Here is a 13,006-nt window from a genome sequence, read left to right on the forward strand (position 1 = left end):
CAAAGCTAAAGGGATCATAAACAAATCCACAGCTGCCATCAGTACTAACAGACCTTTATACTGATTTGTCCTGTTGAAAAATATGTACCATATGTACTTATTGGAGTTCAGAAGGAAGGACTTCAAGCTAGTTCACCTGATCAGCAGAACAAAGCCGCTGAGATGGAGCAGCTCTCATACCTCCACTATCCCAACTATCAGCCCTGGTTGTCCTGTCTCAGTACATTTACATGCACACTATATTCCAATATTATTCACTATAATATGACAATATTCCAAATCGGATATGGCTTGTGTAAACATCATATTATAGATAAAGACATTTGGGTTATGCTGGTGTTATTCAGCTTTTAGGAGCATTGTTTGGACATGTATACAACTCATTCACAATGTGTCTTAATAGGGTTTTGTTACGGCACTTTGTGAGTCCGCTGCTGTATTCATGCCTGTTTATATCTTAAAGGTTTCCAAACGCTTTTGTATTGTGCTGCTTTCTACAAATATATCACCTTGTGTGTAATGAATCTATATAATATATGAGCTTCACTTTTTGAATTGAATTACTGAAATAAATGAACTTTTCGATGATATTCTAATTCATTGAGATGCACCTGTATGTCTAATGTTTCTTCAATACTCTTTAGGTCTGTTCAACGTTTTATTAACAAACCGTCTTCATTAGCTGCATTTTCATGGTGGGAAACTGAATAATGTGCACATCAGTGAAATAGTTTTTCCTGATTTGACACATTCAGGAACTCAGACATACGATAAATGTGCAAAAGAACGATTTAATTGGCAAAGCAGAATTAATTCAACAAAGCTTTTTAGTATTCTATTGAACTTATATTGTATAAAAGGTCAACATGCTGTAGTTTTACAGTTTATAGTCGATTGTCCCTGAATGGATACACACAATATAAAAAAAGCAATAAATGCAACAATAAAACTGCTTTAAAATAGCATTATAAAACATTATGAAATCACATGCATGCATTTGTTTAAAAGAGCATAACATACAGATAATAATAATGGTAATTAATGGTTAACAGTCGTAGTAGGTAATTAGCGTTTCCCATTGTCTTGATTGCAGTTGAGGGACAAAAGAGGAGTGAAGGAGAGGTTTACCCGGCTCCCCATTACATTAACACTTGAGAATGTAATTAAGAGTAGCCTGACAGTTTAAAAGCTGCAGAGGGACAGGAAGTACTGAAACGCTTCCTGTTTAAGTAAAAATCATGAATTTTCTGCCATCAAGGGGTGATACCATCAGCCGTGCTGAGCCTGGGGAGTGGAGAGGTCGCCTACTGTTTCTCCAGATGACGGTGCAGAGTCGGGAAACCAGCAGGACACATGCCAACACCAGCAGTGCAACTGATCGGACACAAAAGAAGTAAGGATATGAACCAGTGTGTGATTGGGTTAGTCAGCAGAACTTAAATCAACCTCCAAGTTTAAAGATGGATATCATTTTAGCGAGTACAGGAAGGCAGCACAATATGATCACATTATATCTGGAAGCAGCTGTCGAGCTGGCCTCCTTGATAGAATATGACATTGATACAGTGTGTGTGGGTGTGGACTTGATTTGTTTGTTCCCGTCTGTTCTGTTCATCCAGTATTCATGTAGTGTGAATGTGAGGCTGTGCTATAAAGATGCGAGTGGGGCTGGTGAAGTCACAGTTGGAGTGATCCGGTGTTAAACTCACCCATAAACACAGAGTTTGGAGTGGGATCAGCTGGGTTAAAATGTCTGAAGACGTTTCCAACCAGAGCCACGATCACAACGGGGTACACGGTCAGGATGTTACGCACCCAACGGTCCAGCACCCAGTTCTCAAGAAGGAACCTGCACACACAGACAGAGCAATGCTCAGCCAACTGTTCAATGTATTGGAGTGCAGTGATCTACTTCACTGATACCTTCTGCACTGAAGCTTCCCTTAGCAGCTGGAGTCTTAAGAAACATTTACACACATTTCACACTAAAGATTCCAAAAATGATCTTTCTGACAATCATAAAAAAACAGCATGTGATCATACATTCAGCAGTTGCTATTAATTCAATTCATTAAAGTGAATCTGAGAAACTTTGAACTGGTTCTGAAACAGTCTCAAATGAATACTGATGCCTCAACATGAGCTGCAGAAGTAAATGAGACAGAAGATTGTCTATTTCTACCTAGTTATTCTTAATGCTGCTCATCGGTGCCACAGCGTCACATTCCTTCAGCTCAGACTCAAGCCGGCCTCTGATAGCAACCAGCCTGCCGCAGACGGACCCAGATCCAGCTATGCTGCCACTTTGGACCAGCAGTCCGAGCCCGGCAGCAGCGGATGCTCTCTTAAGGGACTCTGGTGCTCAGAACCTCTACAGCCTTTGTCCATAGGGACCACCAACATCAACACAAACTCTTGTAGTCATTTGAAGTGACAGACTCCCGATTACAGCAGTGTCAGAACTAAAGCTAATACTCTGATAGTATCACATCGATCACTCTTCTACTTGTTAAATACCTCATCCAATCAAAGCTTACCATGCCACTACCTCTGCAAACAGGATGCATAGAGAAGCTGTTGCTGCTGTGCTCCTGGCCACACCCCACAGGTGGAGAACCAATGAAAAGTTGATCAGAGAAGCGATGGAAGTCCATGTGGTATAGAGAGCCAAACCATTCTGGACCTGAACATATGAACATTTACAAGCACAAGAATGACATCATTCACAGGGGACGGTCTTAAAAAGTGAGACTCATCAGCAATACAGTGAATAAAGAGCACATGATCTACCAGCAGTGTCCACACACACACACACAGTCTGCCATACCAGTATTCTTAGACAGTACAGGTCTTTGCGATGGTACGTCTGTAACCAGAGTCCATAGTAATCTGTGGCAGAGCAACAGAAGAACAAAGCAGTGTAGTTGGCAATAGTCATCAGGATTAATACAACCAGAGCCGCCAGCATCGACCTGCAAGACAGAGAGAAGAAGAGAGGGTCAGCAGTGGCTTCACTTCAGAGACAGCACATCAAATGAATTGTTAACTTTCTGATCCTAGGCCTTGATATGCTCAGTCAAATCATACTATTAGATCAATTGCATTGTTATGGATTCTCCAACTACGTATACCATCGGCTATATGATGTTCACAATCATTTGGTGATCACCAACAGAACTATTTTATGGATGATTATGTTTCTTCCTTTTTCAGCGATACTCATTTTATCATTTGGAACATTGATGATTAACTACATAAATATCAAATTAATTATTAGTTTCGTTGGCTGATGGCGGTTAGCCAAACACAATGCAAACTACCGATACACACACACACACACACACACACACACTGCTGTACAGCTTGGTGACTTTCATTCTGTTTCTGGTAGGATGGTGTGACCCGATTACATCATACATTGCATAATTCATCGCTGCTTGTTTTTGAGTTAAGTGTTTTATTGGTGTCTAGACGGGTTAGCCAGCTGTGGGTTGTATTCATTCAACTCCACGTTGCAGACATATCTGGTGCAGATCTGCGCTCTACTGAGTACACCTTTCTAGTTGATCATAAAATTTCTCAGCTGAGAAAATAAAATAATCAAATATCGACAAACATATATTCTTACTTTCTTGCAGATATGATATTCATATTTGGCAGTGTTTAAAGATATCTACCTCCTTCCTCTTGTAAAGGAGCTGAATGGATTGGGATTGTGGTGCTCATAGCACACAACATTAAACTTTCCAGAAATGTCTGTTTTTCTGGCTAATTGACAGAACACACTATCAACAGTTCCAGTTTCCACAAAGTTCCTTTGGAGCTGAATTTATTTGCACATTTAAAATGTATAGTGTGTTTTTAAATAGATTTTGGATTATCCTGTAATACTGTGAGCAGACCGAGTGATGTCACTAGAACCGATATTTCACTACCAAGTACTTAGATGCCCAAGTACCATCAGGACAAACCCCCTGAAGGGTCACATTGTGAACAACAGATCTGTGTTAGCTGTTAGCTGTTAGCGGTGGACAGCACACTCCTGCTCGGCTTCATGACGCAGCAAAAAGCTAACGCACACAGGTTGCACTGAGTTGCATTATGATGCGTTCAAGCTCTATTAAGTAAAAATTGGTATTGGACGAAGGTCAATTATTGTGAAGTTTAAATGTAAGTTGTAAATATTGTTTTTCACGAGAAACCAGTGGAAGGGATTAATGATAAATTCCTCTTCATTTATTTAACATTGTATTAATTCCCCAATTTATTTACTCTTCAATTTCATTTTCCCTTTTATTAATCTATTTCTTATTAATAGTTAAATATATTTATTTATTTTCAATTTTTGTTTTCTTTCCAATGTAGCAAATTGGGACTAAAATCCACATTTCGTTGTGCAACGCGGTCACACAACGACGAATAACACACGAAGAAACGTCTACGTAAAGGAAAGTAATACAGAAATATATAAATAAATATATTTAACAATAAATAAATACAAATAAATAAATAAATAAATGGGTAAAATGAAATAGAAGAGCAAATAAATGGGGGAATTAACACAAAGGTTAAAAGATAAAGAAGCAAATTGAAACAGAAATATCACTTTATCAAATAATTAATGCCACATTAATGGCCTTTTAATTTATTTATTGAGTCATTTATGCAAGTTACGTCCATGAAACTACCCTTTAAGAAAATAAAATATCATCAATATCAAATGAAAGTCCATTTCCATCATAACTATCCGTGTGAACTACTCTTCCATACCTCAATGCCTGCACTGTTCTCTAGCCCTACTCCTCTCAGTGGTCACAGGCTGATGCTGACTCATGGTTCACCTGCAGCGCTCTAATCCTCCTCGTCGTACTCGCCTACATGTCCTCCCCTCACCCACAGTGTCCACATTACATCCCTTCTTAATCATTACTGTTGTTGTATTTTGGCTTTTTTGTGCAGAGTAGAAGTAGCAGACGTACTCTCTGTCCCACAGCAGCAGCCATATTATATTCATCACCAGGTTGGACAGCCAGCACAGATATAAGGTGTATGGCATCAGACACTGAGCCCAGGATCTATTCACAGGAAGAGAGAGATCACTTTCATCTGCATCTATCACACAGGTTCAATCCACGGGGGTCAATATTTAGTAGGACTATTGTGATGTTATCTTACCCTCTGAATACATATGTAGTGATGTAGATCACCATCAGGGAGAGCCAGGTATAGATAACACCCCAGATAGAGAAGGTCCAGCCAGCTGGAGTGATGTCGGTCTCATAGCGGGCTGACACATTACCTGTAGTAGAATGGAAAGGACCTGGAAAGCAAGAGCATTAAGCAGGTCCATCAGTGCTGTCAGTCAGTGCTGTCAGTCAGTGGGGTTCAGTCAGTGCTGTCAGTCAGTGGGGTTCAGTCAGTGGGGTTCAGTCAGTGGGGTTCAGTCAGTGCTCTCAGTCAGTGGGGTTCAGTCAGTGGGGTTCAGTCAGTGCTCTCAGTCAGTGCTCTCAGTCAGTGGGGTTCAGTCAGTGCTGTCAGTCAGTGGGGTTCAGTCAGTGCTGTCAGTCAGTGGGGTTCAGTCAGTGCTGTCAGTCAGTGGGGTTCAGTCAGTGCTGTCAGTCAGTGGGGTTCAGTCAGTGGGGTTCAGTCAGTGCTCTGTCAGTGGGGTTCAGTCAGTGCTGTCAGTCAGTGGGGTTCAGTCAGTGCTGTCAGTCAGTGGGGTTCAGTCAGTGCTCTCAGTCAGTGGGGTTCAGTCAGTGGGGTTCAGTCAGTGCTGTCAGTCAGTGGGGTTCAGTCAGTGCTCTCAGTCAGTGGGGTTCAGGCAGTGGGGTTCAGACAGTGCTGTCAGTCAGTGCTCAGCACTTTCATATTTTGATTATTTGCATTATGAATGTTGACCTTGAATAAACTGGCGGGGTAGGCACTAGAGTGGGTGGTTAAATATAGAAAGCCTTTAATAAATGTGGGCTAGGACAAAACAAAAACTAAAGAAATGCCCCAATATGAGGAAGTCCCATCCATTTGAGATCCTAGAGTTGGATGTTTATTCACATTACAAGCGCCACTGATGAAATGGTGTACACTTCCTGTCACCTACGTGGGCGTGGTCATGGAATATCTGCCTCATTTTAAAGTGTTGTGAACGTTGTGTGGATGAGTGAAAGCAGATTGGGTTGCATTTGCATAATGTATTAATATTTTGTTTTGCTATCATTAGATATTTGCGCAGCTAACCGCCATATTTAATATTATGAAAATTGGTTAGCTATGGCGTTTGCAATCGTTAGATGCCAGAATTCGCAAAATTGTGTTGCTGAGACAGAACGGTCGAACAAAGTTCATTTTCTCCTGATTTGTTGTTAGTAAAATGCCATTTTAGACTCAGAATGAATGAGAGGTGGACAGTGGGACAGTCGACTAATAGACTGAATTTTTAATGTTTCCATCTTCAGTCGGACATTACCACCACGAAAGATGATTTCTATGGGGAAGTCAATCAGAACAGCAGCACATGTTTCAAGAGTCGAGCAGAGCGACTTCATAAGAGAAAGTAAAAAACACAGAACTAGACTAAGATGTTGGCCAATACTGAGAAGGCATGACATACATGTAATATTCATTTGTTAATCAAGGGAGTCATATCAAATTCAAGACTATTATTCAGCAGCCCAAAGTGATGAACCATGTATTGTAAAGAGGTGGAAGTCAGAGCGGGATTTACGGTTACGGACACAAATGAGGAAGAAAGTCAACTGAAAGTCGGTGAAGTGAGCAGATTGAAAGGTCTGGACCGAGGCGAACAGGACATCTCTCTAATAGATGAGCCTGTTAGCAACATCTCTGTAATAGATGAGCCTGTTAGCAACATCTCTCTAATAGATGAGCCTGTTAGCAACATATCTGTAATAGATGAGCCTGTTAGCAACATCTCTGCAATAGATGAGCCTGTTAGCAACATCTCTGTAATAGATGAGCCTGTTAGCAACATCTCTCTAATAGATGAGCCTGTTAGCAACATCTCTGCAATAGATGAGCCTGTTAGCAACATCTCTGTAATAGATGAGCCTGTTAGCAACATCTCTCTAATAGATGAGCCTGTTAGCAACATCTCTGCAATAGATGAGCCTGTTAGCAACATCTCTCTAATAGTTTAGCCTGTTAGCAACATCTCTGCAATAGATGAGCCTGTTAGCAACATCTCTGTAATAGATGAGCCTGTTAGCAACATCTCTCTAATAGATGAGCCTGTTAGCAACATCTCTGCAATAGATGAGCCTGTTAGCAACATCTCTCTAATGGTTTACCACAAACAACTTTCTACATTTATTAGAATGATTTGTCTTTTCATGATCTGATATTTCCCTCAATAACTTTTATTATGGATACAATTAAAGTCAGAGAGCTTTTTACATCATTTATCATCATTTCATTCTGAGGCGGATCATTCCTGAGTGTTTGATGAGTTTTATCATTTAAATTCAACCTGAAACATGGAGCCTAATAAATGAATTCCAATGTTCCAAAGACACCATAATCATATTCTGGGTTATTTTTTAATGACTTCACAATCTGAATTTATATAAATACAGACGCAAATAATTCATAAATAAGACAAACACATTCCCTCGGTAGAAATCGGTCCTGCGCTTATAAACAGGACACAGAACACAGTATAAATACTATGGACTGTGTATAAATACTCAGGCTACTCTTAAGTACAGTACATGTGTGCAGAAGCAAACTCTGTGATCAGCTGATCCGCCATCATCAGAAAAAGACAGTCTCATCTAATTTCTCTAAAAACACATTTATTTGTTTCCTCTCTCCTCGCATGGTTTCCTTGCGTCTCTCCATGTATCCCTGGTGGTATGGACTAGGACATAAGGAAAGGACGCAAGAGAGGGAAACAGGGACGCAATTAAGAGACTTGGGATGTACCCATAGGCCAAATCCCAATGTCCCCCTTAAACCCTCAAACCCTGAACCCTCAAGGACTTACTGACGTCACCTGGTAAGTGGTTGAGTGTGAGAGACTGTGAGGGCTTGAGATGGTGTAAATATGAACGGGACAGCACTTTGCTGCAACATATCACGTTACCATGAAAACGACAATAAATATGATGTATAATTGTGTGTATTTATTTTATACTTTGTACTCCCTGATTTGAACGTCTTCCAGGCTCTTTCCTCACAAGATGAGGTGATTTCATATTATAGATTTACTCGTTTTTGTCGAAACAGCTTCAATGACAAAATCTAATATTTGATGAATAAATAAATACATATCTTCTGATTTCGAGTTTATTTGTTGTTCCATCTTTAACCCTTAATGTTTCTGAGTAAATTTATTAAGACAGGCTGAACACACGCGAGTCCTCTTTGTTTACCTTTTTTTTACGTCTCCATGCGTCCACTGGTTACCCCGTGTTTAACGGCACATTGCAATGATTTGTGGGTAATTCCCTTAGGCTAAGTCAGCTTACCATGCCGACTTACGGAAAGGGTTCATAAAGGGCTCAAAATGTCTGCAAGAGAGGCCTCAAACACTTGAAGATGTGACAGTAGCTGTGTCTCAATTCAGGGTCTGCATCCTTCGGAGGCTGCATTCGTAGACCGGTTGCGTCACAGCGCTGCAACTACTGCTGTCCCATTTCGCATTTTTGTTGAAGAGTCCTTCAATGCAGCCGACGAATGCAGCCTTCTGGTCCCAGATTTGGAGGACACATCTGATGTATCCTTCGCGGCCCACCATATCCCAAGATGCATTGCGTGCCGGTGCGCTATTACCGGCAGCTCGGCTGCCTGCATCCGACCGTAGTAAGCCTTGGAAAGTAACTTTTAATAACTTCACTCTCAAACCTCAGAGGTTGAATAATATCTTACTGAGTTTGTGATGATTTTACAGATGATTTATACTTTATATCATGTCCATAAACGGACCAACGTGAGCTCAGGTAGACAGGTTGTGAACCTGAAATATCACTTTAAGTCCGGTAACGTTTCAAACGTTGAGATTAACTACACGAATACACTGAATTTGAGTATTTTGCTGATTCTGTTCTTGTTTTGTTACAGAGAGCCAGGAGCTGAGGAGAGAACGATGGACAAACATTCAGCAGCCACAGCTTTTAATTAAGACATTAGTCCATTTGTAATATCTCCATTTGACCATCCTGTACTTAAGGTTACAGTTACATTAGCTCTCATCCTGTACAAAGCCTTCACTAACAACACAACCAGTAGATCCTTCTCATGTGTTCATGTTGCTGTCACAGAGATGACAGTTGTGACTGTCACCTTTTTATTTTATTTATTTAAATTTACATAAGACATCCATGTAAATGATTTCTATGTGAATATGTATATATTCTGCTGTGTAAAATGTGTCAATCTTCTAAGTTTGCATCCCTGTGTGAACATTATTGATAAATGTTTCTCTTTTCATCATTTTCTCAATGTGATTTGGACAATTTTGGAGAAAATTTGCCTGTGGGGGGGGGGGCATCTTATTTTAAAAATATAAAGTATATGCACATGTGTTACTGCAAGTTAATAAACACGTTTGCTGACATTTGTTTTGCTGCTGTTACTGTTAACTGTCTTGATTGATTTCCTCTGCTTTAGGATTGCAATATACAGGTGCTGGTCATATAATTAGAATATCATCAAAAAGTTGATTTATTTCACTAATTCCATTCAAAAAGTGAAACTTGTCTATTATATTCATTCATTACACACAGACTGATATATTTCAAATGTTTATTCCTTTTCATTTTGATGATTATAACTGACAACTAAGGAAAATCCCAAATTCAGTATCTCAGTAACTCAATACTTAGTTGGGGCTCCTTTTGCCTATATATATACACATATATACATATACACATATATACACACACACACACACACACACACACACACACACACACACACACACACACACATACATACATACATACATACATACATACATACATACATACATACATATATATATACATACATATATATATACATACATACAGTGGGGCAAAAAAGGTATTTAGTCAGCCACCAATTGTGCAAGTTCTCCCACTTCAATACTTTGTTATATACCCTTTGTTGGCAATGACAGAGGTCAAACGTTTTCTGTAAGTCTTCACAAGCTTTTCACACACTGTTGCTGGTATTTTGGCCCATTCCTCCATGCAGATCTCCTCTAGAGCAGTGATGTTTTGGGGCTGTCGCTGGGCAACACGGACTTTCAACTCCCTCCACAGATTTTCTATGGGGTTGAGATCTGGAGACTGGCTAGGCCACTCCAGGACCTTGAAATGCTTCTTACGAAGCCACTCCTTCGTTGCCCGGGCGGTGTGTTTGGGATCATTGTCATGCTGAAAGACCCAGCCACGTTTCATCTTCAATGCCCTTGCTGATGGAAGGAGGTTTCCACTCAAAATCTCACGATACATGGCCCCATTCATTCTTTCCTTTACACGGATCAGTCGTCCTGGTCCCCTTGCAGAAAAACAGCCCCAAAGCATGATGTTTCCATCCCAATGCTTCACAGTAGGTATGGTGTTCTTTGGATGCAACTCGGCATTCTTTCTCCTCCAAACACGACGAGTTGAGTTTTTACCAAAAAGTTCTATTTTGGTTTCATCTGACCATATGACATTCTCCCAATCCTCTTCTGGATCATCCAAATGCTCTCTAGCAAACTTCAGACGGGCCTGGACATGTACTGGCTTAAGCAGGGGGACACTTCTGGCACTGCAGAATTTGAGTCCCTGGCGGCGTAGTGTGTTACTGATGGTAGCCTTTGTTACTTTGGTCCCAGCTCTCTGCAGGTCATTCACTAGGTCCCCCCGTGTGGTTCTGGGATTTTTGTTCACCGTTCTTGTGATCATTTTGACCCCACGGGGTGAGATCTTGCGTGGAGCCCCAGATCGAGGGAGACTATCAGTGGTCTTGTATGTCTTCCATTTTCTAATAATTGCTCCCACAGTTGATTTCTTCACACCAAGCTGCTTACCTATTGCAGATTCAGTCTTCCCAGCCTGGTGCAGGTCTACAATTTTGTTTCTGGTGTCCTTTGACAGCTCTTTGGTCTTGGCCATAGTGGAGTTTGGAGTGTGACTGTTTGAGGTTGTGGACAGGTGTCTTTTATACTGATAACGAGTTCAAACAGGTGCCATTAATACAGGTAACGAGTGGAGGACAGAGGAGCCTCTTAAAGAAGAAGTTACAGGTCTGTGAGAGCCAGAAATCTTGCTTGTTTGTAGGTGACCAAATACTTATTTTACCGAGGAATTTACCAATTAATTCATTAAAAATCCTACAATGTGATTTCCTGGATTCTTTCCCCCCATTCTGTCTCTCATAGTTGAAGTGTACCTATGATGAAAATTACAGGCATCTCTCATCTTTTTAAGTGGGAGAACTTGCACAATTGGTGGCTGACTAAATACTTTTTTGCCCCACTGTATATACATATATATATACATATATATATATACATACATATACAGTTGTGTGAAAAAGTGTTTGCCCCCTTCCTGATTTCTTATTTTTTTGCATGTTTGTCACACTTTTTCAACAAATTTAAATATTAGACAAAGATAACACAAGTAAACACAAAATGCAGTTTTTAAATGAAGGTTTTTATTATTAAGGAAAAAAATTTTTTGGCCCACTCATCTTTGCAGAATTGTTGTAATTCAGCCACATTGGAGGGTTTTCGAGCATGAACCGCCTTTTTAAGGTCATGCCACAGCATCTCAATCGGATTCAGGTCGGGACTTTGACTAGGCCACTCCAAAGTCTTCATTTTGTTTTTCTTAAGCCATTCAGAGGTGGACTTGCTGGTGTGAGGCCTGCAGTTCTTTGGATGTTGTTCTGGGGTCTTTTGTGACCTCTTGGATGAGTCGTCACTGCGCTGCCATTTGTGGATAATGGCTCTCACTGTGGTTCGCTGGAGTCCCAAAGCTTTAGAAATGGCTTTGTAACCTTTTACAGACTGATAGATCTCAATTACTTTGTTTCTCATTTGTTCCTGAATTTCTTTGGATCGCAGCATGATGTCTAGCTTTTGAGGATCTTTTGGTCTACCTCACTTTGTCAGGCAGGTCCTATTTAAGTGATTTCTTGATTGAGAACAGGTGTGGCAGTAATCAGGCCTGGGTGTGGCTAGAGAAATTGAACTCAGCTTCCCAAAGATGTGATAAACCACAGTTAATTTATGTTTTAACAGGGGGGGCAATCACTTTTTCACACAGGGCCATGTAGGTTTGGATTTTTTCCCCCCCATAATAATAAAAACCTTCATTTAAAAACTGCATTTTGTGTTTACTTGTGTTATCTTTGTCTAATATTTAAATTTGTTTGATGATCTGAAACATTTAAGTGTGACAAACGTGCAAAAAAATAAGAAATCAGGAAGGGGGCAAACACTTTTTCACACAACTGTATATATATACACATATACATATATACATATACATATGTTACATATACATATGTTACAGGTACCAGGATTGGTACCAAATAGCCAGATGATAAGTTTCTGTAAACAGGACACACAAATGACACAGGGCAATTTCACGTCTGTTCATCTCGCCTGCTCGTCAGAATCAGTTATTTATTTACCAAAAAACACAAGGTGCAAAACATATGGTAAACACATTTTAACAGTCTTAGACAATATTACACACGAAATGTTCACTGAGCCACAAACAATACTTTCGCGCCATTTTCGCTAACACGGCACAACGGACAATCAAGCTAGACACCCACACAAACGCATATATATTCAGACATCCATCTCCTAGCTACCTAGCCGCTAACAATAGGCTTATCTAAACCGACTCATTCAGTATTCAATTCTTCCTCACCCACCTGTAAACAGGACACACAAATGACACAGGGCAATTTCACGTCTGTTCATCTCGCCTGCTCGTCAGAATGAGGAAACAGCATCGCGCCGTTGTAGTCTAACTCTACTGTCGTTGCCCAAATCAAAGCAAAA

The 13,006-nt window shown here is 40.3% G+C and overlaps 1 protein-coding gene across 1 annotated transcript in view; it reads right to left on the reverse strand.

Moving 5' to 3' along the window:
* Positions 1–777: 777 nt before the first annotated feature.
* LOC142934211 (uncharacterized) overlaps positions 778–13,006 on the reverse strand; it is a 20,123-nt gene continuing 7,894 nt past the window's right edge. The window contains exons 2-7 of the mRNA XM_076078687.1: positions 5,176–5,320; positions 4,980–5,075; positions 2,828–2,972; positions 2,538–2,683; positions 1,710–1,849; positions 778–1,374 (exon numbers count right to left, since the gene is read on the reverse strand). Of these exons, the coding sequence (XP_075934802.1) occupies positions 1,226–1,374; positions 1,710–1,849; positions 2,538–2,683; positions 2,828–2,972; positions 4,980–5,075; positions 5,176–5,320 (821 nt within the window). The 3' untranslated portion in view covers positions 778–1,225. The remainder of the gene's footprint in view (positions 1,375–1,709; positions 1,850–2,537; positions 2,684–2,827; positions 2,973–4,979; positions 5,076–5,175; positions 5,321–13,006) is intronic.

The sequence above is a fragment of the Anarhichas minor genome, unplaced genomic scaffold (genome assembly GCF_050575085.1).
Source record: "Anarhichas minor isolate MPS153535 unplaced genomic scaffold, ASM5057508v1 ptg000006l, whole genome shotgun sequence".
NCBI classification, from domain to species: domain Eukaryota; kingdom Metazoa; phylum Chordata; class Actinopteri; order Perciformes; family Anarhichadidae; genus Anarhichas; species Anarhichas minor.